Source organism: Sciurus carolinensis, chromosome 4 (assembly GCF_902686445.1).
Source record: "Sciurus carolinensis chromosome 4, mSciCar1.2, whole genome shotgun sequence".
In the NCBI taxonomy this organism is placed as follows: Eukaryota; Metazoa; Chordata; class Mammalia; order Rodentia; family Sciuridae; genus Sciurus; species Sciurus carolinensis.
This window is the reverse complement of record NC_062216.1, coordinates 116,780,058-116,805,013: the sequence shown is the minus strand read 5'-3', so window position 1 is coordinate 116,805,013 and position 24,956 is coordinate 116,780,058. Positions and strand designations below refer to the sequence as shown.

Below are 24,956 nucleotides of genomic sequence, written 5' to 3'. Positions count from 1 at the left end.
TCTGAACGCAATAGCTGGCTGCTTTGGAAGAATATGACTGGGACACTCCCCACTGTGTTAGGATATACTACCTAACCCTCCATTGTCAAGCCTGGCTGGTAGACCATGCGTTCAGAGGATATACGACCTGGGAAGGAAAGGCAAAGGCATGGCGGCACAGGCCTGTTAATCCCAGCTAGCAGGGAGGCCCAGGCAAAAGGATCACAAGTTGAAAGTCGGTTTCAGCAACTTGATGAAAGCCTGTTTCAAAATAAAAAGTAAAACAGGGTTGGGATGGTGGTGCATGTCTGTTATCCCAGTGACTCAGGAGGCTGAGGCATGAGGACTGCAAAATTCAAGGTAAGCCTCAGTGTCTTAGTGAGGCCCCAAGCAACTTAGCAAGACCCTGTCTCAAAATAAAAAATAAAAAGGGCTACTAGGGATGTAGCTCAGTGGTAAAGCATTCCTGGGTTCAATTCCCAGAACCCACCACCCCCACCACACATAAATTATTTTCTAAATCTGTTAAGACATTTGTTTAAACTATGATAGAATAGTAAGACACTTGAGTCTACACGGCCTAATTCCTGGACCTATACTCTTCTAATAATTCCTAACATATTTTAAATCTCAAAAAAATAGCAATCTGAAGCCATGCAAGGTGGCACACACCTGTAATCCCTGCAACAGAGGAGGCTGAGGCTGAAAGATTGCCAAGTTCAAGGCCAGTCAACAATTTAGTGAGACCCTCAGAATCTTAGCAAGAAACAAACAAACAAACAAAAAAGAACAATGTGAATAGAACTAGTCCTTGGGAGAGTGCTAACCTAGTTTATTGAACTCATTACTTTTCCTTTTATTTTTAAGATATTTAAAAACTTTATTCTGATTCTAAACAAAAAGGAATGGGCGTGAGGAGTGACAGTAGAAAACAAGATTTTACCACTCACCACTGAATATATGGCTTTTTTTTTTCTTTGTTTTTTGAGGTAGGTTCTCACTGTGCACTAGGCTGGTCTCAAACTCAGGTTCAAGTGATGGCCCTGCCTCAGTCTCCAATGTCTGGGAATAAAGGTACATACCACTGCACCTGGCTTATGTAGCAGTCTTATATTTGAAACTCAAGAAGGAAACAACTGCTCCTAAACAGCTAACATGCAAGTCTGAAAAATGAAGGTACTCTTTTAACTGGCAGATTCACTCCAAGGCCCATCCATTTCTTTCGGCATTCCAAAGAGGAAGCACGTGTTGGGCTTAGTTACATAATGAAGCGGCATACACGCTGCTCCACTGACGTCATAGCACAGTTGCCTGTACAATCAGACTTCCAACACCAGGACCCAGCTTCATCTTCCCACAAGTCATCATCTGCATCTGGGACACCAGTTTTCTGAGCAACCTCTAAATCACGCTCATATTTTGCTGCCAAAGCTAGAACCTTGACAATCTCTGGCGGCACAAAAGCAAGCATGACACAACCTCCAAATCAGGGTCTCCAGTGAGCTTTTTAGGGAGTTAGAGGGAGGTATTTTCAAAGTTCTAGTTACTTGTGGCAGAAAGGTTAGAGTATTAAAGATTCTTTGGGTGGAAGACAATAGATTTTGCCTTTACTTTCCTGTTCTTATGCCTACTTTGTTGCCACACAACATAATGGGGAAGTTTTCAATACTTTCTATGTAAGTCAGGCACCCTCTTGTGAGCAACTCTATCAGGTTACATCAAACATTCTAATGGCACGTTGGGCTTCAATATAATAGCCATCTCTCAGTCCACCGATTTCTCCTGGACAGCTGTATCCCATACATGGAACTGAACAGTTCCTCTCCTGGTGTAGAACCTAAGGGATGGACCTAACACCCAAAGTGGCTCCAAACTTCTCAAATTCACTGGTCAAATGATATTTCATGAATGTAGTTTTCCAATCAATACAAATTAGAAATGAACTTGTTTGGGATTCTCCTTGGGCATTCATTCAGATGTATCTTCCAGAAGCATCTCCATGACTATTAAAACTTTTTTTTTTTGTTCTGGGGACTGAATCTAGGGGCACGTTACCACTCGGCTACATCCCCAGTCCTTTTTTATTATTTGAGGCAGGGTCTCACTGAGTTGCTTAGGGCCTCACTAAGTTGCTGATGCTGGTGTTGACCTTGCAATCCTCCTGCCTCAGCCTCCTAAACTGCTGGAATTACAGGCAGGCACCACCACACCTAGCAAAACTCATTAATTTAACTAAGTTTAAGAATGGGGCAGAGGTTGGAAGTTAAGACTGGCTGCCAAAGTGAGACCTGAATACTAATTAATTTTACAAACAAAGGGATAAGACCTCCAGAAAAGAAGGAGAAAATTCTATCCAGTTCCTAGACAACAATATGGAAAATTATGTAAGAAACCTCACAGGGGTACAGTGTCCATAATGACATAAAGATATACTATTTATATAACAGCTGTAATATACTAGACTACAAAAAGTACAGAAAAAGGGAAATCTTTATTCTCTTAGGATAATATATTAAGATTAAATAGCTGTTTTTCTTTTTCCTTGTTACAAAATAAATTTGACAAGACTTATAAAGCAGAATCTCACGTACCTACTTACCTTATAAAGGTATCCTTTGAATGAGAAATTGGAAGAAAACTAGACTGGAATAAGACTCACGGCTTAGATACAACCCTCTGCAACCCCTCACTTCCCTTTCCTCTAGTTGTCTTCCTTTCCCATACGCCTTTGCTTTCTTCCTTCATTTTTTCCCTTCTTCTCTACCTTTGCTAAGGCTTACTCCTGAATAGCTACATTCAGTGGTACCCTTTAAGTAATAACTAGCCTGTTGGTGGAATTAAGGTTGTTTATACTATATTTAACAAGGGGGGACAGGATGCAGCTGGCATGCACAAGGCCCTGGGTTCAATCCCCAGCATGCAGGGGGACAGGATGCACACAAGAGACAATGACAGGGGCTGGGGTTGTGGCTCACTGGTAGAGCGCTTGCCTAGCATGTGTGAGGCACTGGGTTCGATTAATAAATAAAAGAATAAAATAAAGATATATCAACATCTAAAAAAATATTTTAAAAAAAATTAAAAAGAGACAATGACATCCTAGAACTAAAAAGATGTCAGTGAAGATGGAGATCAGTACAAAGATTTAAGACTTGATCATGGTTAGAATCAGTAGGACTTGCTAATAGATTGGATGTACCAGGAAAGGATAGTGTTTGGTTTGAGTAACTGCATGGATGGTGGTTGTATCATTCACTGATGTCATAAAGATGAGGGAAGAGCCAGTTGTGAGGATTACAAAATAATACAACTTAGAAATACGTATTTTAGTGGAATAGGGGGACAAATGCCAGATTGGAGGGGGATGAAGAATGTGTAGGCAATTCAGAATCCTTAAAGTTTCCCAGATCCTATTTAAATTATTATAAAGTTTTTAAAAATATATAAACCTCCAAAAACAGGAGAACAGATAAGAGACACCAACATTTTCAAGGCTAGACATCAGATGAATAAATGATATATGATTTAGAAGAGCAAAAAAATCTAAAAGCTAATACAAAACAAGGAGAAGGTGTTTCTTTTCTAAAATTCTAAAAAAAAAAAAAAAAAAAAAAACTCAGAAATTGGAGGCACCACATATATTAACCTAAAAGTCACAAGTATTAACCAGTCAGGTTACCACTACCCATTTCTATATCCTCTCCAGAAGAAACTAGTTTATTTTTTGGGAAAGATGAACCAAAGGGACTCTGTATTCACAGTCACCAAGCACAGCTGGTGACTTGGGGATTAAGTAATATCTCCGGCCATTTTTTTAGCCCAATCCCTCCTAGGAGACTGTAGGATTTCTTCCTTTTTTTTTTTTTTTTAGTACTGGGGATTGAATCCAGCAGTGCTTAACCACTGAGCTACATCCCCAGTCCTTTATGTTTTGTTTTTGTTTTTGTTTTTGTTTTGAGACAAGATCTCACTAAATTGCTTAGGGTCTCACTAAATTGCTGAGACTGGTCTCAAACTTGCGATCCTCCTACCTCAGACTCCAGAGTTGCTGGCAGTATAGGTGTAGGCCATCATACCTGGCAAGAGTGTAATATTTCTCTCTGGGAAACTAACCAGTCCAACAGAAAGGCCCTATAACTGACAACGTTCAGGGTTTCCCCTGTGCACACAAGCTTGACTCCTCTACAAGCCCGCTACGGTTAAGATCTTCCTGTTGCCCACAGGGGCTTCCCTCTGGTCTTTGAATGCTTTCCACTTAAACAAGCAGTCCCAAATCATGAAACATAACAAGAAAACCTCTGAAGTCAGAGACCAAAACAAACAAACAAACAAACAAACAGAAAACCAAAACAGAAATTCAAAAGAAAAAGAAATAATACAGGGAAAGAAACATGATAATAATAACCATAATAAATAGTCTCAGGAGATCTAAACAAAAATAATTTCATCTATGAAGCAAAAACAAAATCCAACAAAAATGTACAGAGGGAAAAAAAAAAAAAAGAGGACTCTTGGAGAAAAAAACACTGATAGCAGATATCAAAAATATCCATAGGGCTAAAGTTGTAGCTTAGTGGTAGAGCACTTGCCTAGCATGTGTGAGGTACTGGGTTCGATTCTCAGCACCACATATAACTAAAAAAATACAAATGTCCATTGACAACTAAAAAAAAAAAAAAAAAAAAGATTTAAAAAAAAATACTGATAGCTGGGCACAGTGGTACATGCCTATAATCCCAGCAACTCAAGAAGTTAAAGCAGGAGGATTGTAGGTTTGAGGTCAGCTTCAGCAACCTAGGGAGTCCATCAGTAAAAAAATAAAAGGGGCTTAGGGTATAGCTCAGTGGTAAGATACCATTGAGCTCCATCCCCAGTACAAGAAAAACAAACAACAAAAAAACTTTCTAATGTTATACAAGAGAGGGGGAAAAGCAAGTTTATAACAAAGGATCAGGAATCGAAATGGCATTAACTTAACAGCAGTACTGAAAATTAGAGGACACTGGCGCAATATTTTCAAAATTCTGCAAAAAATTTATTTCCAATCAATAATTATATATCCAGTCAACTCTCCATTAAGTGTTGGGTAGAATGAAGATCTTCAGACTTTCCAGTTATCAGAAAAATTCTTTCCCTTGCATTTTGTGACGTTCCACCATAACAAGAGAGTTAAGTAATAAAGAGGATGGTTTGACTAACAAGATCCAACCCAGAGAAATAGCAAAATTCCGAGGATAAGTGAAGGAGATCCTCAGCAACAACTATGCAGAAAAGCAACCACTCCAAATTAGAGCACATGATCAGGAAACTCCAGGACAGATGTCTCCAATTTATAAAGAATTAAAGCACCGATTTTCTAATCTATTCAGATGCACTGAGAAATTTACACTTGTCAGAAAGTTTGAGTAGAGTGGAAAGGACATAGAAAGGCAGCCTAGTATGGTGAATACAACTCTGGAGCCATGCTCTGGTAGTGTTTACACATTAGCTGCTCTACTTACAAGCTACATGACCTGAGCAAGTCATTTACCTGCCTTGGCCTTAACATTCCCATGTGTGAAATGGAGATAAATGATACTTATCATGTATAGTTTTTAGGAGACTTTAATGAGTTAAATTTTGTAAAGGGCTTACACAACATTACCTGGCATGTAAAAATGCTACTTGCAGCTCAGTGGTAGAGTGCCTCTGGGTTCAAACCCCAGTACCTTCAAATCTTTTTATGCATCCATGTAACTTAAAAACAAAAGTATAGAATGAAGCTTAATTTATCTTTAAAATTCTTTTTGTCCTTAAGATATATAGCACCAAGATAATCAGAGCACTCTATTAAAAAAATCAATTCATTCAAAAAAATAAAAATAAAAAAATGCTACTTGCTTATTAAATAAAATAAAACCAAGGTTCAGGAATAGCATCAAAATGAATTAAATACTTAAAAATAAGGTTGGAGTTGGGGCTGTAGCTCAGTGTCAGAGCACTTGCCTCGCATGTGTGAGGCACTGGGTTTGATCCTTAGCACTTCATAAAAATGAACATAAAATAAAGGCATTCTGTTCATCTACAACTACAAAAATTTTTTTAAATACTTAAGAATAAGGTTAACCAAGAAGGTAAAAGACTTGTATTCTGAGAACTGAAAAACAGTGCTAAAAGAAATTAAAGACAATGTAAATGTATGGAAAGACATTTCATGTTCTTGGATAATTAATTGTTAAGATATCAATACCACCCAAAATGATCCACACACTCAATGCAATCCCTTTCAAAATCCAATGATGTTTTTTATAGAATAAAAATCTATCTTAAAATTTATTTAAGAATTGTAGCTCAGTGCTCAAGGCTTACCTAGCAAATATGAGGCACTGGATTCAATCCTCAGCACCACATAAAAATAAATAAAGGTATTGTGTCTATCTACAACAAAAAAAAATTTTTTTTCATTTCATTTGGAATCTCAAGGGACTCCAAATAGCCAAACTAATCTTGAAAAGGAAGAACACAGTCAGAAGTCTCAGGCTTCTTGATTTCAGAACTTATTTCAAAACTACAATAACAAATCAGTGTGGTACTGGCATAAAGCAGACATACAGATCAACTGTGATGGATTGAATGTCTCCCCCAAAGTTCCAAGAATTGGGAATTAAATCCTCATCATATCTTAATGATATTTGGAAGTTGGACTTTCAGGAGATAAATAGGATTAGATGAGGTCTTGAGGGTGAGGCTTCCATGACAGCATTAATAACTTTATACAAAGAGGAAGAGAGATCCAGGCTAGCAAGCTTGCTCCCTTTTATCATGCAATGTCTTCCACTGTGATATGATGCAGTGAAAGCCCTAAGAAGGATGCTAAGCAGATTGTGGCACCAGGCTCTTGGAATTCCCAGCCTCCAGAAATATGAGCCAATTTACTTCTATTGTTTACAAATTAACCAGATTCAAGTATTTTGTTATAGCAACAGAAAAATGTCTTAAGACATCAATGGAATACAGTACAGAGACTACAAGTATTGGTGAAATGATTTTTTTTTTTAGGGAGAGGGCACTGGGGATTGAACCCTGGGGCACTTAACCACTAAGCCACATCCCCAGCCCTTTTTTATGTTTTATTTTGAGACAGGGTCTCACAAAGTTGTTCAGGGCCTTCATAAATTGCTGAGGCTGGTTTTGAGCTCAGGATCCTCGCCTTCCTAGTTGCTAGGATTATAGGCATGAGTCACGTGACTGGCCTAAATGACTTTTGACAAGGGTGCTAAAACCCCTGAATAAGGAAAGGACAATCCTTTTGACAAGGGGTATTGGGAAAACTGGATACCCACATGCAAAAGAGTGTAGTTGCACCTTTACCACATGCTTACAAATTAACTCAAAGTTAACGGGGAATGGGAAGGTAGCTAGAAGCAGGACTTGAAATTATAAAACTCTTAGAGGAAAACATAGGATAAAAAGCTTCATGACATTGGATGTGGCAATGATTTTTTGAATATGACACCAAAAGCACAGGGAAGAAAAAATAAAAAGAGAGAAATTAGGCTGTATAAAATTAAAAACTATATCAAAGGATACAATTGACATAGTGAAAAGACTACCTACAGGAGATATTTGTAAATCACGTATCTGAAAAGGGGTTAGTATCCAGAACACTTAGAAAACTAGAACTCAACAAAATAACACAATTCAAAAGTGGACAAAAAATTCAAATAGACATATCTTTCCAAATATATCTACAAATTGTCAATGATCACATGAAAAGATGTTCAACATCACTAATCATTAGCAAAACACAGAACAAAATTACAATGTGATAGCACCTCACACCCATTAGGAAATTTTAATCCCTGATGTAACAGTGTTGTGAGGTGGGGTCTAACCAGAGGTGCTCAGGTCAAGCAGGCTCGGCTCTCACTAACAGATTAATGTCATTATCAAGGAAGTGGGTCAGTTATCCTATATGTGGGTCTGTTGGCCAAGTGTGGAGGCTCACAACTGTAATCCCAGTGATTTGGGAGGCTGAAGCAAGAGAATCACAAGTCGGAAACCAGTCTCAGCAACTTAGTAAGACCTTGTCTCAAAATAATATAAAAAGGGCTGAGGTGGCTCAGTAGAAGAGGGACCTTGGGTTCGATACCCAGTACAACATACATGCATGCACACATACACACACACAGAAAGAAAATTTTAAGGCCAGTCTTGGAAATTTAGCAAAATAAAATAAAAATTTAAACAAAAAAAAAAGGAATAGGGAGGTAGCTCAAGGGTAGAACACTCGGCTAGCATGTACGAAGCCCTGGGTTCAGTCTCCAGTACCATCCAAGCACACAAATAGGATGATGAATACAAAATTTAGGATGGGGGTTACTTCTTGGGGGAGACGGGATGGGAAGATGAGAAACTTCTAAGTTTGTATAATTTATAGGCAATGATTCTAGTACTTTAGTTGAAATTTGAGTTCACAGATATTTCTCTCATGTTTTATAAGTATATACTCTTTTTTTACTATTAAATAACATTAAAGATAATAAAAGAATGGAATGAAATAAATTGGAGACAGCAAATATACATAATATATACAATTTTTAATAAAGAACTATTTCAAGATATTTTACTATAAAGGAAAAAAAAGAAATGGGACAGCAGTTGGAAGAAGGTACATTAAGAAAAATTTGGAGCCAGGCATGATGGCACACACCTGCAATCCCAGTGAATGGGAAGCTGAGGCAGGAGGATCACAAGCTCAAAGCCAGCTTCAGTAAAACAGCAAGGCCCTAAGCAACTCAGTGAGACCCTGTCTCAACATAAAAAATAAAAGGTTTGGGGCTGGGGTTGTGGCTCAGCACTAGAGCGCTCACCTAGCATGTATGAGGCCCTGGGTTCAATCCTCAGCACTACATAAAAATAAAATAAAGGTTAAAAAAAAAAAAAGTCTGCAGATGTGACTCAGTGGTAAAGCACCCCTGGGTTAAATTCCAGGTACCAAAAAGAAAAAGTTCTGATGAAGTTCTTGCCTAACCCTGGATTAGATCCTCAGCACCACCCCCACCATCAAAAAAGTTTTATTTTGTTTGACTGGAGAAATAACAGTCAATTTACATGCTTATATGTGATTATAAACATTACCAGAACTGGGATGTCGCTCAGTGGTACAGTGCTTGCCTATCATGCACAAGACCCTGGACTGGATCCTAGCATCACATAAAATAAATAAATAAGTAAATATTATCAATTGTTAAAAGAATACAATAAAGTATGTCAGTACTTTAAGATGAAGAACTCAAGGTCAGAGAACCTAAGAAACTTGGCACTATGTCACACAGTTAATAAAATGACAAAAGTCTCATTTAAATTGAGATCTACCTTACCCCTATTTCAGGATTTGTACAGAACATGATGCTACCTTCCTTCCTTTACTAAACCTTGATTTATTGCCTTATGTGAACTTAATCACATCAATTAGGATGTATTTTTTTAGTCTCTACTAGATAGATTTAAGATGCAAAATATTTTAGGTATTTTGGAGGGTAATAACTGAGTAACACTGTACCTATATAGAACTTATACTGCAGTAATGAAGATACCGAAATGATTCCAATACGATGCAAAATTATATAAATACCTCAAAGAAATACAAATAGTATGGAGGTTAAGAAAGCAAGTCCTCTTTGGGACTGGAAACTAGAGGGATTAGAACATTTCAGGGGAACTTGAAGGGATGACTAAGGTCTTGAAAGACAGTTTTGACTGAATTTTTAAATTTTTTGGATATACTGAAGATTGAACCCTGGGATGCTTTGGGACTGAGCTAAATCCCCAGTCCTTTTTTTTTTTTTTTTTGGACCTTTATTTTATTCATTTATCTATATGCAGTGCTGAAAATCGAACCCAGTGCCTCATACATGCTAGGCAAGCACTTTACCACTAAGCCACAACCATTTTACTTTTTAGACTCTTTTTTGGTGTTGTTGGTACAAGGGATTGAACCCAGGGGTGCTTAATCACTGTGTTACATCACGTCATTTTTATTTTTTTTTTATTTTGAGACAGGGTCTTGCTAAATTGCTGAGGCTAGCTTTGAACTTGCAATCTTCTTGCCTCAGCCTCCTGAGCTGCTGGAATCATAGGCATGTGCCACCGCACCTGGCTTATTTTTTAAACTTTTAAACAAGGTCTCAAAGATCAGAGAATCATGAAAATAAATATGTGTATATTTATAAACATAGATAAATAAAAACTTACACACACATACATACATGTATACATATATTGAGAGTAAGTATCAAGTAACTAGTCATGGTTCTCTACATCTCTCACCTTTAAAAAAAAACCTGTATCAGGCTAGTGCAAGTGGTGCAGGCCTGTAATCCCAAGGACTCAGGAGGGCTGAGGCAGGAGGATCACAAGTTCAAGATCAGCCTTGGCAATTTAGTCAAGACCCTGTCTCAAAACAAAAAAGGGCTAGAGATACCACTCATAGGCTGAGTACTTACCCAGCATCTGGTAGGCCCTGGATTTCATCCCCAGTAACAAAACAAAACAAAACAAAACAAAACAAAATCTCATATCACTATCTCCATCCTCTTTCAACTTTTATATCATTTTCTGTTTCCCTATCTTTTTTTAAATTTCAACTTTACTAGGCCAGGCACAGTGGCACACAGCTTAAATCCCAGCAGCTCAGGAGGCCCTAAGCAGCTTATCGAGACCCTGTCTCTAAATAAAATATGGAAAAGGGCTGGGGATGTGGCTCAGTGGCTAAGTGCCTCTGGGTTCAGTCCCAGTACCAAAAAAAAAAAAAAAAAACAACTTTACTAATATATAATTCATATAATGCAATTCACTCATTTAAAGTATAAATTCAATAAAACTTAAATCACAGAGTTGTGTAACCATAACCACAATCAATTTTAGAAGATTTTTATTACCCCAAAAAGAAACCCAATACTCATTACAGTTATTTCCTATTTCTCCCATCCCTTCTCCCCATCAGCACTGGGCAACCACTAATCTACTTTTTGTCTGTATGGATTTCTGTCTATTCTGAAGAGAAATAGTATAAAAATAATCATATGATATATGTCCTTTTATGACTGGCTCTTTTCAGTAGCATATTTTTATTTTAATTTTTTTTTTTTTTTTTTTTTTGGTACTGGGAACTGAACCCAGGGGCGCTTGCCTGCTCATATTCACAACCCTATTTATTTTTTATTTTGAGATAAGGGTCTTGCTAAATTGCTGTGCCTGGCCTCAATCTTGTGATCCTTCTGCCCCAGCCTCCTAAGTTCCTAGAATTACAGATATGAACCATAGTGTCCCACTAGCATAATGTTTTTACACCCCAGTTCTTTTCATTTTTTATTTTTGAGACAGGGTCTCTCTAAGTTGCCAAGTGTAGCCTCAAACTTGCAATTCTTCTGCCTCAGCTTCCCAAGTAGCTGGGATTACATGAATAGGCCACCATACCTGGTCTTTGATTTTTTTAGCTGGGTTCTTTCTTTCTCCCTCTTTTCCTTTTTTTTTTTTTTTTTTTTTGGTACCAGGGATTGAACCCAGGGGCGCTCAACCACTGAGCCACATTCCCCAACTCCTTTTTATTTTTTATTTTGAGACCAGTTCTCAAGAAATTGCTTAGGACCTTGCTAAATAGCTGAGGCTGGCTTGAACTTGCAATCCTCCTGCCTCGGCCTCCCTGTCACTAAGATTGTAGGAATGTACTATGACACCCAACTCTGTTCTCCATCTTAATTGAAATCCATAAAAGATTAGTTTATACATGGGACTGGGGTTGTGACTCAGTGGTGGAGCACTTGCCTTTCATGTGTGAGGCACTGAGTTAGATCTTCAGCACCACATAAAAGAAATAAATAAAATAAAGGTATTGTGTCCATTTACTATATTTTATATATATATATGTGTGTGTATATATATATATAAAGATTAGTTTAGGGGCTGGGGAGATAGCTCAGTCGGTAGAGTGCTTGCCTTGTAAGCACGAGGCCCTGGGTTCGATCCCCGGCACCCAAAAAAAAAAAAAAAAAAGGTTAGTTTATACAAACCATCCATACTTTCTTACCTTCTTTCATTCATCAACCTACTTTAATCTCACTTTTGCTTCCTATTTCTCTCTGAAATTGCCTGTCAAAATCATCAACTATCTCCATACTAACAAAATCAATGGCTATTTTTCAGTCCTTATTTTCCATCATATAATTTTATGGTCTGCATGTTCAACTTTTAATTCCAATTAATCTTATTCTAATCTATATTTTTACCTTGTCTTGTCATATTTATTTCTATTTTATTGGACATTTTCCTACAGATTCAGAAATGCAAACCAGCAATCTAAGGGTATAACCAGAGAACAGCAGTTAACATAACTGGCAAGCAGAGTAAATGTAATGGAATCAGTGGGGTGAAGGGTGCAGTAAGGTGGAGAAAATAAGGAAAGACAAGATAGGTGGGTATTGGGCTAGGGATTTAGGCTTTTTCCAACTGGTCATACATAGCATGAAAGTATTTTATACAAGAAATAATCTGTGCTAGATTGCTGGGTTGTTGGAAAATTGTTCTGGCAGCAGGTATAAAATTACTTGGAGGCAGCTGGGCATAGTGACACATGCCTATAATCCCAGCAATTTAGTCAGACACTATCCCAAAATAAAAAGGAGTGGAGATGTGGCTCAGTGGTAGATCATCCCTGGGTTTAATCCCCAGGACTACCAAAAAAAATTTTTTTTTCTTTTTATTTGGGGGCAAAGTATAAAAGGTAGAAAAACAGTAGTCAAGGACATTCCACAAATACTTACTATAGTAGTAAAAATATTCAAAATTGAGGGTACCAATTAGAGTGGCACACTAAAAGTAGAAAGACGGGATCAATATTAAGACATCACCGCTAAGCTTCAACCATATGAATTAACTTGTTACTAATAACAGGATTCATAGCTGTCCTAAGCTGGGCACAGCAGCATGCACCTGTTGTCTCAGCTACTCAGGAGGCTCAGACAGGAGGTCTGCTTGAGCCCAGGAGTTTGAGGTCAGCCTGGGCAACATAGTGAGACCTTGTCAAAAAAAAAAAAAAAAAAAAAAAAAAAAAAACCTGTCCCAGTCAAGAGATGCTAGACCTACAAGTTCTTAATTCTCAGTTCTCTTCAATTTAATTAGACAAAAATGTAGTAAATATACCTGCAGTAAATTCTCTCTTTATAAGTACAAATGATTACAGCATTGTTTCTCACTCTCTTCTCTCTTCTGAGTAAACACCTTTGACCACCTCAGTTAACTGAAGTTTATCAAAGACTAAGGATCTGGCAACACCCACTAGTCAGTCCTATCTCCACTGAGTCCCACATTGATCTTCAATGTATTAACATCAAGAAGAAACTGAAACTTGTGCAGAATACAGGGGGAAAGCAAATTATCCCACATTAAACGCAGTCCCTTTTCCTTTTTTTCCAAAGGAAATGGTTGTTGATGCTATGAGGAGTTAAATTATAATAACACATGCCAGGGAGATGATGTCAGGGAAGGTGTGGTTAGACTCTGTACGAGTATGAAATTCCTTTAGTCCCAAATATTTCCTCCTTCAACCTCACCTATACTCCAGTCTCCCTACTGAGGCAACTCACTCCAACACTGAAGAAATGGTGTCGAAACCTTAAAAATAACTTTTTGCTTCAGCCCTCTTTCTAACTAACAAAGAGTAACTGAAAACCATTAAAGTTGATGTTTTTAAAAGTACATTAAATTATCTTCCAGAATACCTTTTTGAAGTCCACACTTCCCCTTTCTGTAACTATTTTAATTTCAAAGGAATTAATGGGAATTTAACACTATATCCCAAGAAAGATTGCCTATATTAGGCATTGTGCTTTTGTTGACTACATTCCTATATTTATCACCAGTCAAAAATAATAATAATAATATGATTATCATGAGCTTCTTAGGAAACACCTTACCCAGTAAGTGAAGTACATAAATATGTTTCAAAATAAAATAACCCTGCTGGGCGTGGTGGAGCACACCTGTAATCCCAGCAACTCATGCGGCTGAGGCAGAAGTTCAAACCAGCGTGGGCAATTTAGCAGGACCCTACCCAAAATGAAAAAGTAAAAATAAAAAGGGCTGTGGGTATAGCTGAGTCATAAAGCACCCTGATATTCAATCCCCAAAAAAGAAAGGGAAAAATTAAATAATCCTACTTTTTTAAATCAAGTAAATAAAATTAATACACTTTAATATAAGCAAGTCACAGAGTGGTGGTACACATAGCAACTTTTTAAAATGGTAATATCCCTGGTAATTTGTTATTCTAAAAACCAAAGGTGATGACTATAGACAACAGCAAATTATGGTATGGTATAAAAATTCTTGCTCTTTAAAAAAAGTAGCAGAGATGTATAATTTTACTGCTTTTTTATTTTAGGTTTTTTTGTTTGTTTGTTTGTTTGTTTGTTTTTAGGGATGAGTGTTGGGGACTGAACTCAGGGCCTCCTGCATGCCAAGCACATGCTCTACCACTGAGCTATATACCCTGAGCCCTATTTCCATTTTTTAAACATTTGGAACAGGTCCAACAACTTTATTACATAGATTTGTTCCACTTGAGAAACTGAGATCTTAATAGAAACAGCAAATTAATTACTGTCAAAATTAAAACTGTCTTGGCATTTTAAAAAGTCTGGATGCTGGGTGCAGTGGCACACACCTGAAATCCCAGTGGCTCAGGAGGCCGAGTCAGGAGGATCACATGTTCAAGGCCAGCCTCAGCAACATAGTGAGGCCCTAAGCAACTCAGTAAGACCCTGTCTCTAAATAAAAAAAAATCAAAAAGGGCTGGGAATATAGCTCAGTGGCAAAGTGCCTCTGGGTTCGATCCCTGGTACAAAAAAAAAGTCTGGAAGGACACATACACTAAACTATTACCAGTTATTTTCCTTGAGGAAATGAATTTGAGTAAGGAACTATAGGACATAAAGGGAGGTCTATTTTATAAATCCATTTATGTTTAATTTAATAAAAGGTATATCTTACATTTATCACTAAAAATCTAAGTTATTTTAAAATTTTAATGTTAGGTTTATAAAAAGAAACCAGCACAAATTACATGAATAAATGAAAATGCATCCATAACACTAGTTCCAAAACGAAGAAACACATTAAGCCTATATGTCAACAGCAGACAAAGAACAAGGTAAAGTATTAGTTTAAATACACTCAACATTTACAATCTTATATATACACATAAGAATAAAATGATGTACATAAACAGCATCTTTAGATGTCTCATAACATTGACCCATAAGAACCCAAAGATTGACAAATATATTAGTAACAATGTATCTACTTCCCCTCCTACCCCACCCACTGGTCCCAATGTTTCCTGAAATTTTTCCCAAATCTTATAGGTTATCAGGAAGAGATATGAAATTTGAACCCAAATTTATGACCATACCTTTTGTCCCCTATACTGCACTAGATTTAGAAGCTACTTAAATGATTCTTGTACTCCCAGGAATAGAGGGAGTGCAAAACTGATGATGAGAGAGATTTTAGATACCTTCAAAACCTGAAATAGGAAAAAAATTAATTTTGGAGATTCATTTTACTTTATTTTAATGGGTTCTGAGTAACTTGAAAAGGTGGAGGGAAAAAAACCTGGAAAGAAGCTTTAATACAGTACCATACCATTTGAAGAGATAGACGAAATACTCCCCTTTCAAATACATATGTATGATACATTAAAATATATAAAAAGATAGATGAAATATTCCCCTCAAATACATATGTATAACACATAAAAATGTATAACATTTAGTAGGAGGTTATCAGTATATGCATATTCAACAAATATGTATGAACCTTTCATTCTTTTTATTGTTCTAATTAGTTGTACATGACAGCACAATGCATTTACACATTTTGATAAACCATATATAAATGGAGTATAATCTCTCATTTTTCTGATTATACATATTGCAGGATTACATTGGTCATGCAGTCATACATGTACAAGAGGTAATAATGTCTGTTTCACTCTATCATTCCTTCTCCCATACCTTCCCCTCCCTTCACTCCCCCTCACTAATATAAAGTAACTCTATCGTTCTTTTTTCTTTAAAGTGAGTTTTAATCTGTTTACTTGTTTTAAGCTTTATTTATTTATATTTTATGTGGTGCTGAGGATCAAACTCACATGTGTCAGGCAAGAGCTCTATCACTGAGTCAAAACGGAGCCCTGAACCTTTTATTCTTAAAGATATAAACAGAACGAAACTATACAAACTAACAACCATAAATTAACATTAAGTTTGGGTGTATAAACATTCACCCACTAGGATGGGGAAGCAGCTAAGTAGTATAGCACTTACCCAGCATGCCTGAAACCCTAGGTTAAATCCCTAGTATCACAAAAAAAAAAAAAAAAAAAAAAAAAAAAAAAAATCACCCATTGCCCTCATTAGACACATAAGAAAGCAGCAAGGATCTTTCCAACCTCCAACATTCTATTAGATGAGCAAAAGATCACTAACTGTCTTCAAAGAACAGTTACAATACCTAAACAGTGAGTAGAATCTTCCTGCTAAAAAAAATTTTTTTTTTTTTTTGGCAGTGCTTAAGATCAAAATCAGGGCCTCAGGCAAGCTATTCAACCATTCTACCACTGAGCTAAATTTCCAGTCCCATAAAGTTCCTCTTAATCAATACTGTGCCCTGAAAAGTCAAGAAATTCCCAAGGACATTCACTGGCCAATGTGGGCAAGATTTTCTGTCTTTCCAGACTGCCCGTATGCCCAATCACAGTACATCTCTCTGGCAGCCATGGTTAATCATAAAGACTCCAAGCATCCCTTCTAACCCCGGCTATCTGCAGAGCTCCAAGTGTCAGATCATAAGCAAGACCCAAAGAATCACAGAGCTTTCTGCCTTAATCCCAAGGCATGTCATCTGTCAAGAGTCCTTCTTTACAAGCTGGGTGAGATAGGATCTCAGGGTCTAGAAGAGCACACCCAGTTATTGATGAGCTGTGAAACTGCACTACCTGTGATTTCAGCAATCTGGTGATATTGGGTAGGAAGGAAGGTAGAGGGGCTGGGAATGTAGCTCAGTAGTAGAGCGCTTGCCTAACATGCACAAAGAAGGCCCTGGGTTTGATCCCCAGCACAATATAAATACATAAATAAAAAATAAAAGAAAGGAAGGCAGGGTGGAGGACAATAGACATTGTTGACCAAAAGGTTAAATAAGTTTGTTGGGAGTGGGCTAGGGGACAAGGTTTGAGATGACATATTATCCTCGTGGAGATAGTATATCATCAGGGAGTCTAACTTCATTTCACAAGGATTCAAACTTGGAATTTTGAGTTGTTTCTAATTCCTCTGCCTTCTCAGGCCTCATAAATAGGAACAGTAAACACCAGAACCAGGTGAGAAAAAGCACCAAAAGAAGTAGTGGAAAAGAGCACTGAGCCGAGGAAGGAACTCATTCCCCTCTTAAAGGAGAATGCTGAAGCCAAGGGCACTCCCAGATCCCCAGAAAAGGAAGTAGCTGAATTCCAAAAAAGCTCTTTCCCTACCTTCTTGTTGTTCTTGTTATAGCCAAAAGTTGAAATCCCAGGCCTGGAAGTCACTGATAGCAGCATTTTCTCTTTAATGTTAGGGAACTGAGAAAAAGAAGAGTGAGAAGGAAAGGGAGGGGGGAAAGAGGGTGAAAGAGGGAGAGAGGGAGGGAAAAAAGAGGGAGGGAGAAGGAGAAGGGAGGGGGAGGAGAAAGGGGAGAAAAGGAGCAGGAGAGAGAGGTGGGGGGGCTGTGGGTAAGAATGAGTTAGGGCTGCTTCTACGTCACTGACAGAAGTTAGCCCAGAGTCTAAAGAGCCACTTCCACTGGGTCCTAGTGCCCAAGATGTTAGTTTTTTTGTTTTCCATAGGTTCAGTAGTTAAAAGTCAGAAAGAAGAGTTCTTAGGTCTAACCCTTTTAGAATTCATCTCCTTTCCTCTAGGAACAAGTTCTGATTCTTATGAAAAGACAAGAAAAAGTTTTCCTTTTCCCTCAGATCTCAGCTCTAAGAAGTTTTCAAGCTTGATGCTAAAGGAACCACTGAGATATTGCCTTGGTGAATATATAAAGAAAACATACTCCAGCAGCCCAGGAGGCTGAGGCAGGAGGATGGCAAGTTCAAAACCAGCCTTAGCAACTTAGCTAGTCCCTAAGCAGTTTAGAGAGACCTCTGTCTCTAAAAATATAAAAAAGAGCTGGGGATGTGGCTCAATGGTTAAGTGCCCCAGGGTTCAATCCTGGGTAGCAAAAAAAAAAAAAAAAAAGAGAGAGAGAGAGAGAAAATATACTGAAGTAGAGTGTGTAAGATAAACCCAGGGCTTTCCCTACTTTACTTTAAGGCTATAAGAAAGAATAGAGGAACATACCAAAGAGCAGAGAAAATTAAAAATGGGAAAAAGTGAATTTTAGATCCTTAGATAGTTCTGTTTCTCCTAGGTCCTGCTGATACTCTGGCACTCCTATTTCAGATTCTTCCAGGAAGGAGTTCATGCTTAAGAAGGCATTATCAGGCCAGTGATACACACCTGTAATCCCAGCGGCTCGGGAGGCTGAGGCAGGAGGATCACAAGTTCGAAGTTGGCCTCAGCAATTTAGCAAGATCCTAAGCAAATTAGCGAAATCCTATCTCAAAATAAAAAGATAAAAAGGGCTAGGGAGTCTGGGGTTGTAGCTCAGTGGTAGAGCACTTGCCTAGCAGGTGTGAGGCACTGGGTTCAATTCTCAGCACCACATACAAATAAATGAATAAAATAAAGGTCTATCAACATCTAAAAAATATTAAAAAAAAAAAAAAAAAAAAGGGGTTGGGGACGTGGCTCAGTGGTTAAGTGTCCCTGGGTTCAATCCCTGGTACAAAAAAAAAAAAAAAAAAAAAAAAGGTATTATCAGACCAAACTATATTTTATTTGATTCTCTATCCCACTATTGCCAAATCTTTAAGATCCATGAAGCTGAAACAAGTATAGTAACTCACCAAACCTGGAATTTATGTCCAAGCTGAAGTTTGCAGAGTTGGGAGGTCTGGTTCAAGTCCTCTCTGAGCTGTAAAAATAAATATATACATAACTATTTAAAGAGCAGTGCTTCAAAGAAGAAAAATACAAAATTTCCTGGGGGGGGGGACATAACTTAAAAGAGTCAAGAACCTAACACAGTTTTAACAATATTTAAATCTAATAGTTTCAAATAAATCCCTTGTCAGAGAAGCCTTAACAAGAAAATTCTAGGAAATCAAAAATTTTAACAGTGATACCCAAGAACCCTCCCCATCCAAGTGGAACAGGACTTAGAATGAAAGCCTTCAAATCCCTTCATAAGGCCACCCTGCTACATCACAAGGTTTCTTCCAGACATCAGTTGATCCGGTCTGCTTTGTCACAATAAACACAAAGCCCAAACCTTCCCTAAAATGAAGGTCTGGTCTCTAAGTCTGGTTTTCCTCTCACTTTTTTTGCTATGATAATGGAACAGACAGTACTAGCATTCTGTAGAGTAAATACACACATACACATCCACCCCCAGCTCTAACTTTCATTTCCAATAGGACAGGAAGTGCCTGCTCAGCTCAAGGGACACAGGAAGGGTGGGAACAGCTTCAATGTGGGAATTGCAACTGAGATTGGAAAAAGGAGCCAATAACAGCAAATAAATAAATAACAGCATCTCTCAGTGATGCCATATTTTTCAGAAAAGCCCTTTTTCTGCCCTCAGAGACTTTAATTCATTATATACCAATTAATCCTTGCTACTGAAGTCCCTAGTTGATATATTCTCCCTTGGCTTAATATGGTTCAGAAATCTTACTCTTGAAGACCAGATTCATAAAGGCAATCAATTTAATTTTTTAAAAATTCTAAGATTCATTTTTTAAAGGCTGAGTTCTTTCATTTGTTTCATTTTTGTGTGCGTACTGGAGATTGAACCCAGGGCTCCTGCAGGCTGCAGCACTCTACCAGTGAGAAACTTTCTCTTTTGTAGTTATCATCCTACTGATGTGAAGTGATATCTCATTGTGGTTATTTGTTGCTGTTGTTTTAATTGTAAATTGACAATTTAGAGCTCTTATATATTTGTGGAGTACAAAGTAATATGACTTATGAATATAATGTGGGATAACTAAATCAAGCTAATATATCCATCACCTCAAATACCTATCTTTTTTTTGTGGTGAGGACATTTGAAATTTTCTTAGTAATTCTGAAATATGCAATACACTATTAATAAAATTCACCAAGGTGTGCAATTAGATCTAAAAAAAAAATCTTATTTCTCCTGAGATTTTGTACCCTTTGACAATCATCCTCTATTCCCCCAACCTCTCAGTCTCTGTAATAGTCATTCTGCTCTCTGCTTCTGTGAATTTATTTTAGATTCTACATGTGAGTAACATGGAGTATTTGTCTTTGTGTGTCTGGATTCTTTTACTTAGCATAATGTTCTCCAATTCCATCCTAGAGTTTCAAAATGACAGAACTGTCTTCTTTTTAAAGGTTGAATAGTATTTCATTGTGTAAACATGCCATAATTTCTTTATCCATTCTTTTGTTGAGAGACATTTAGGTTGATTCTATAACTTGGCTATTATGAATAGTGTTGCAGTGAACATAGAAAAGCAAACATCTCTTTAACAAACATTTCAAATCTTAAAAATTAAGTTTATTTTTAACTGATACATAAAAATTATACCTATTAATGGGTAGCATTAATGTTTTGATATACCCATACATTGTATAATATTTAAATCAAGTCAAACATACCTATCCCCTCAAACATTTATCATTTGCTTATGACAAAAACATTAAAAATCATTAATTTAACCCTTTTCAAAGAGATGGAATTTGAGCCAAGTGCAAGGGTGCACCCCTATAATCTTAGCTACAGGAGATTTGAGGCAGGTGGTTTGAAAATTGGAGGCCAGAGATGATAAATACATGTATTATACATGTATATTAAATGTACAAAATTTATTTTTAGTCATAAAATCTGCTCTGTCAAGTTAGCTGGGTTTCTAACCAATTGTATGGTTATATCAAGTCATTTAAATTCTCCTGGATTTTAATTTTCTTCTCTATAAGTGAAGGTTTGAAGTAAATTCTCTCCTATTTTATTCCTATGTCAAACAATAATAATAAAATCTATGACTCTTAAAAAAAAAAAAAAGAAAGAAAAGAAAATTGGAGGCCAGCCTAATCGACTTATCAAGACTCCATCTCAAAATAAGATTTTTTTTTTTTTTAAAGAGGGGTGGAAGGGAGCTCAGAGACTAAGTACTTGCCTAACACATCCAAGGCCCTGGGTTCAACTCCAGCATTGGGGGGAAGAAAGATTAAATTAGGACAAAGCCAGCTAAACTAGATACCTGGTAAGCATTAGATGAGAAGTTCCACAGACCACCCTATCCAATTTCTCCTCTCTCTCTCTTTCCCCCTATAAGCAAACAACCTGATTATTCAAAAATTCTTTTCATAACTCCCTATCTCCTGTAAATTGTCGGAACATCTTTAAGCTCTTAGAAACAAACAAACATTACAGAGTCAAAGAGCACTGGATACAAGACACCCTAGCTCTCATTTCTCTGTGAGTCCTACTAAACAAAGAAATAAAAGTAGATCTCTGGGGGCAGGGATCAAAATTTTATGCATCTTAAAACTTAACCCCATTTTTCTCTAACAGTACCAGATAGAAAGGAGACAAAGAAGGATCCAAGTAAATAATTTAGATGAGGGGCTGTGGAGATAGCTCAGCTGGTACAGTGCTTGTCTTGCAAGCACAAGGCCCTGAGTAAAAAAAAAAATAATAATAATAATAATAATAATAATAATAATAATAATTTAGATGAACTAATATAAAAATCTACATTTTATAGTTTTTTAAATAAGTTCAGGGCCACAGAAAAAAATTACCCAGATACACAAAATGATATCAAAGGTAAGTTATGTCAAAGAGCACCAACAAAACTAAGTGGGAAGGAACAGCATCCTTTATTCTGGTATGTTTTGTTTCCTAAAATTTTGGGTGGGGTAAATGTGAAGTGCTGCAGATTGAATCCAAGGCCTCAAGCCACATGCTTTACCACTGAGCTACATTACATCCCCAGGCCTTTTAATTTATTTTGAGACAGAGTCCCACTATGTCACCCTGCCTGGCCTTGAAGAACTTGCAATCCTCCTGTCTCAGGTTCCTAAATTGCTGGGATTACAGGCAAGTGTCACTGTTCCTGGCAGTACTGAAGATTAAACCCAGGGATGCTCTACTACTAAACTACATCCCAGGCCATTTTCATTTATTGAAATGCGGTTTTGTCATGTTCCCCAGGGTAGACTTGAACTTGTAATCCTTCTGACTCAGCCTCCAGGGTACCTGGGATTACAAGCATAGGACACAACATCCAGCCAGAGTTATTTGCTGGGCTTGGTGGTGCACACCTGTAATCCTACAACTCAACTTCGAAGGCTGAGGTAGGAGGATCACAAATTCAAGGCTAGCCTCAGCAAATTTGCAAAACCCCGTTTCAAAATTTAAAAAAAAAAAAAAAAAAAAAAAAAAGTGCCACTAGGTTAAAAATAAAAAGTTATTCCTTAACTTCTCTTAGGAAAAGAGACATTTGTCTCTTTTTATGTATCTTTTCAATACAGACTGATTTGTGATTTCTCTAGAAAAGCAACATTTTTAAACAAGTATTCCAAGTAAAGAAACTGGGGCTAGATCATCCTTGATTTGTAAGTTGAAAGATGTTTGCTTGCCACTATCAGCCCTTTCACATTAGGGTGGAAAACTCAGAAGAATGCCTTACCTGCAGATGTGCTAGATTCTAGCCAGCCATTCCATGGGAGCCAGGCTGATGTGGCACATGTGGCTGAAAGAAGTTAAAAGACAGGTTGTTTTGCTAGTGAAATTCTGAATGTGGTTCAGAAATCTGAACAAGACATAGCAGAACCAAGGACACTTCCCCACACACCCTCCTCATACCCCAACCCAATATAAATACTCATTCATTATCTTTTCTTCCACTGATTAACTTTGTGCCCAAAATGCTATGTAATGGAAATAATCTGAAAAGTTGAACTTATTTCCTGTTAAAGGGATGAGGTTACCCTTTAGGAAGAAGGGGGGCGGGGCAGGGTATTTAACACATTTTCTTCCTTAGGCAGGAAATTTAAGGAGCTGTATCAATTAACAAAGCAAAGCTTAGCCCTGATCCCTTCTGATATAGAATGGAATGACAAAATTGGCCTAAAACCAGAAATTGGGAAAGTCTGACTTCAATTCTTCTCCACTTATTTCACTGGAAAGCAGGAAAAGACAAGATAATTCCAAAGAATAATTTCGCACACCCTGTATATCAGTTACAATAGTATGCTCTTATCTCCTATAACAATAAATATTTCTGACCAAAAATTGATACAAAGAATATCCCAACAAATTTTTCAAATGGACTTTTTCTTTGCTAGACACTGAAGGAATGAATACAAGAATCAAATCATCTAGAATCATTGGGGGGAAAAGTTAACATAATGTAGAAACTGGATTCTATGCATTCTTTAGAACAGTCTACACTGATTATATGGCAATATTCACTGTATTCTGTAGATAACTGCTTCCTTCACACTTGAGTCATTAGTTCTGCTTGGTCCCAACTATCACTAAAACAAATAACTCACATAATCCCAACAGGACTCACAACTGAATTCAACTATGAGGCAAGTCAAATGAAACTTCTGTTTCTATAGGTCAGAAACAGGGTGGTGCTAGGGATTGAACCCAGGGCCCCACACATGCTAAGCAAGCACTCTATTACTGAGCTACAGCCCTACCCATCTTCAGGTTAAATTTTAACTCTTTCATATCATCAAATACTGAGTAAACTCCTATGGTTACATCTAACTAATGCAAAAAGTGAGAGGCTGTGGGAATGACAATGAGCCAAAAATACTGATTAACTGCACAGTTCCTGTTTCTGTTTTGTTTGTTGTCTTCTCTTCTGCCCACCCCAATTCCAGTTCGGGGATCAGACCTTCTGCATGCTAGCAAGTGTTCTACCACTGAGCTACACCTAATTCTCCTCTTTCCATCACCTATGCAATAAAAATTCTGACACATACTTTTGGATCAAAAATAATAAAGGAATTATCCTAAGACTCCAGAGGGTAAATTCAATTATTTTCTTCAAACCAATTCTTTATCACAAGTAGCAGTGATACTCAATATCCTAAACTATGCTTTTTGTGTGGTGTGGAGAGGAGGAGGAAGTTGTATTGTTTTGTGGCACTGGGAATTGAACCTAGGGGCACTCTATCCATTTGAGATATATTCCCAGCCTTTTTATTTTTAAGGCAGTCTCACTAAACTGCCTAGACTGGACTCCAACTTGTGATCCTCCTGCCTCAGCCTCCCAAATTGCTGGGATTACAGGTGTGCACCAGAATGCCCAGCTAACCTAGTCTTAATTTGTACACTGGGATAAACTAACCCAAATAGTACAAGAGTCTGTAGAAAAACATAGTTGCTGGATGGTGCTACTAACGAAGTGTTCAAGATTTTACCCGAGTTCTGATTCACTGTAAATTTAGGAGGTAATATTCTTGAATTTTGTTTTCTTTCTGGGGTATGTGCTATTGTTATCCTGAAATTCTTAAACTAAATGTAAGATTTGAATATAAGAAATAATTTCAGGGTTGGGGATGTGACTCAGTGGTAAAGTACTCCTGGGTTCAATCTATGGACACCCCACACACATACACAAAAGACACAACCTCAAGGAACTAGGGGTGTAGGTAAATGGTAGAGTGCTTGCCTAGCACAGCGGGGAAGAAAAAAAAAAAAAAAAGGGCACCATCTCAAGAGGTTCATTATAAATTGTACTCCTGTAACATTTTGTTTGAGCTAGGCAAGATGGCACACACCTATAATCCCAGATACTCAGG

The 24,956-nt window shown here is 37.4% G+C and overlaps 1 protein-coding gene and 1 pseudogene across 8 annotated transcripts in view; both read right to left on the bottom strand.

Moving 5' to 3' along the window:
• Positions 1 to 24,956, bottom strand: part of Rbms2 (RNA binding motif single stranded interacting protein 2) — an 85,052-nt gene that overhangs the window by 51,271 nt on the left and 8,825 nt on the right. For 5 of the 8 annotated variants that reach the window (XR_007108350.1, XR_007108351.1, XM_047550070.1 and 2 more), the window contains exon 1: positions 17,552 to 17,755. Coding sequence is in view for 3 of the 8 variants with exons in the window: in XM_047550070.1 (XP_047406026.1) it covers positions 17,552 to 17,617 (66 nt within the window). In the remaining 5 variants the exon portion in view is untranslated. Of the gene's footprint in view, positions 1 to 17,551; positions 17,756 to 19,006; positions 19,075 to 19,285; positions 19,413 to 22,825; positions 22,889 to 24,956 lie in introns of those variants that run through there. The other 3 variants (XM_047550072.1, XM_047550071.1, XM_047550073.1) reach the window with 2 other exon arrangements.
• On the bottom strand, positions 1,238 to 1,951 carry LOC124982185 (GTP-binding nuclear protein Ran-like; annotated as a pseudogene).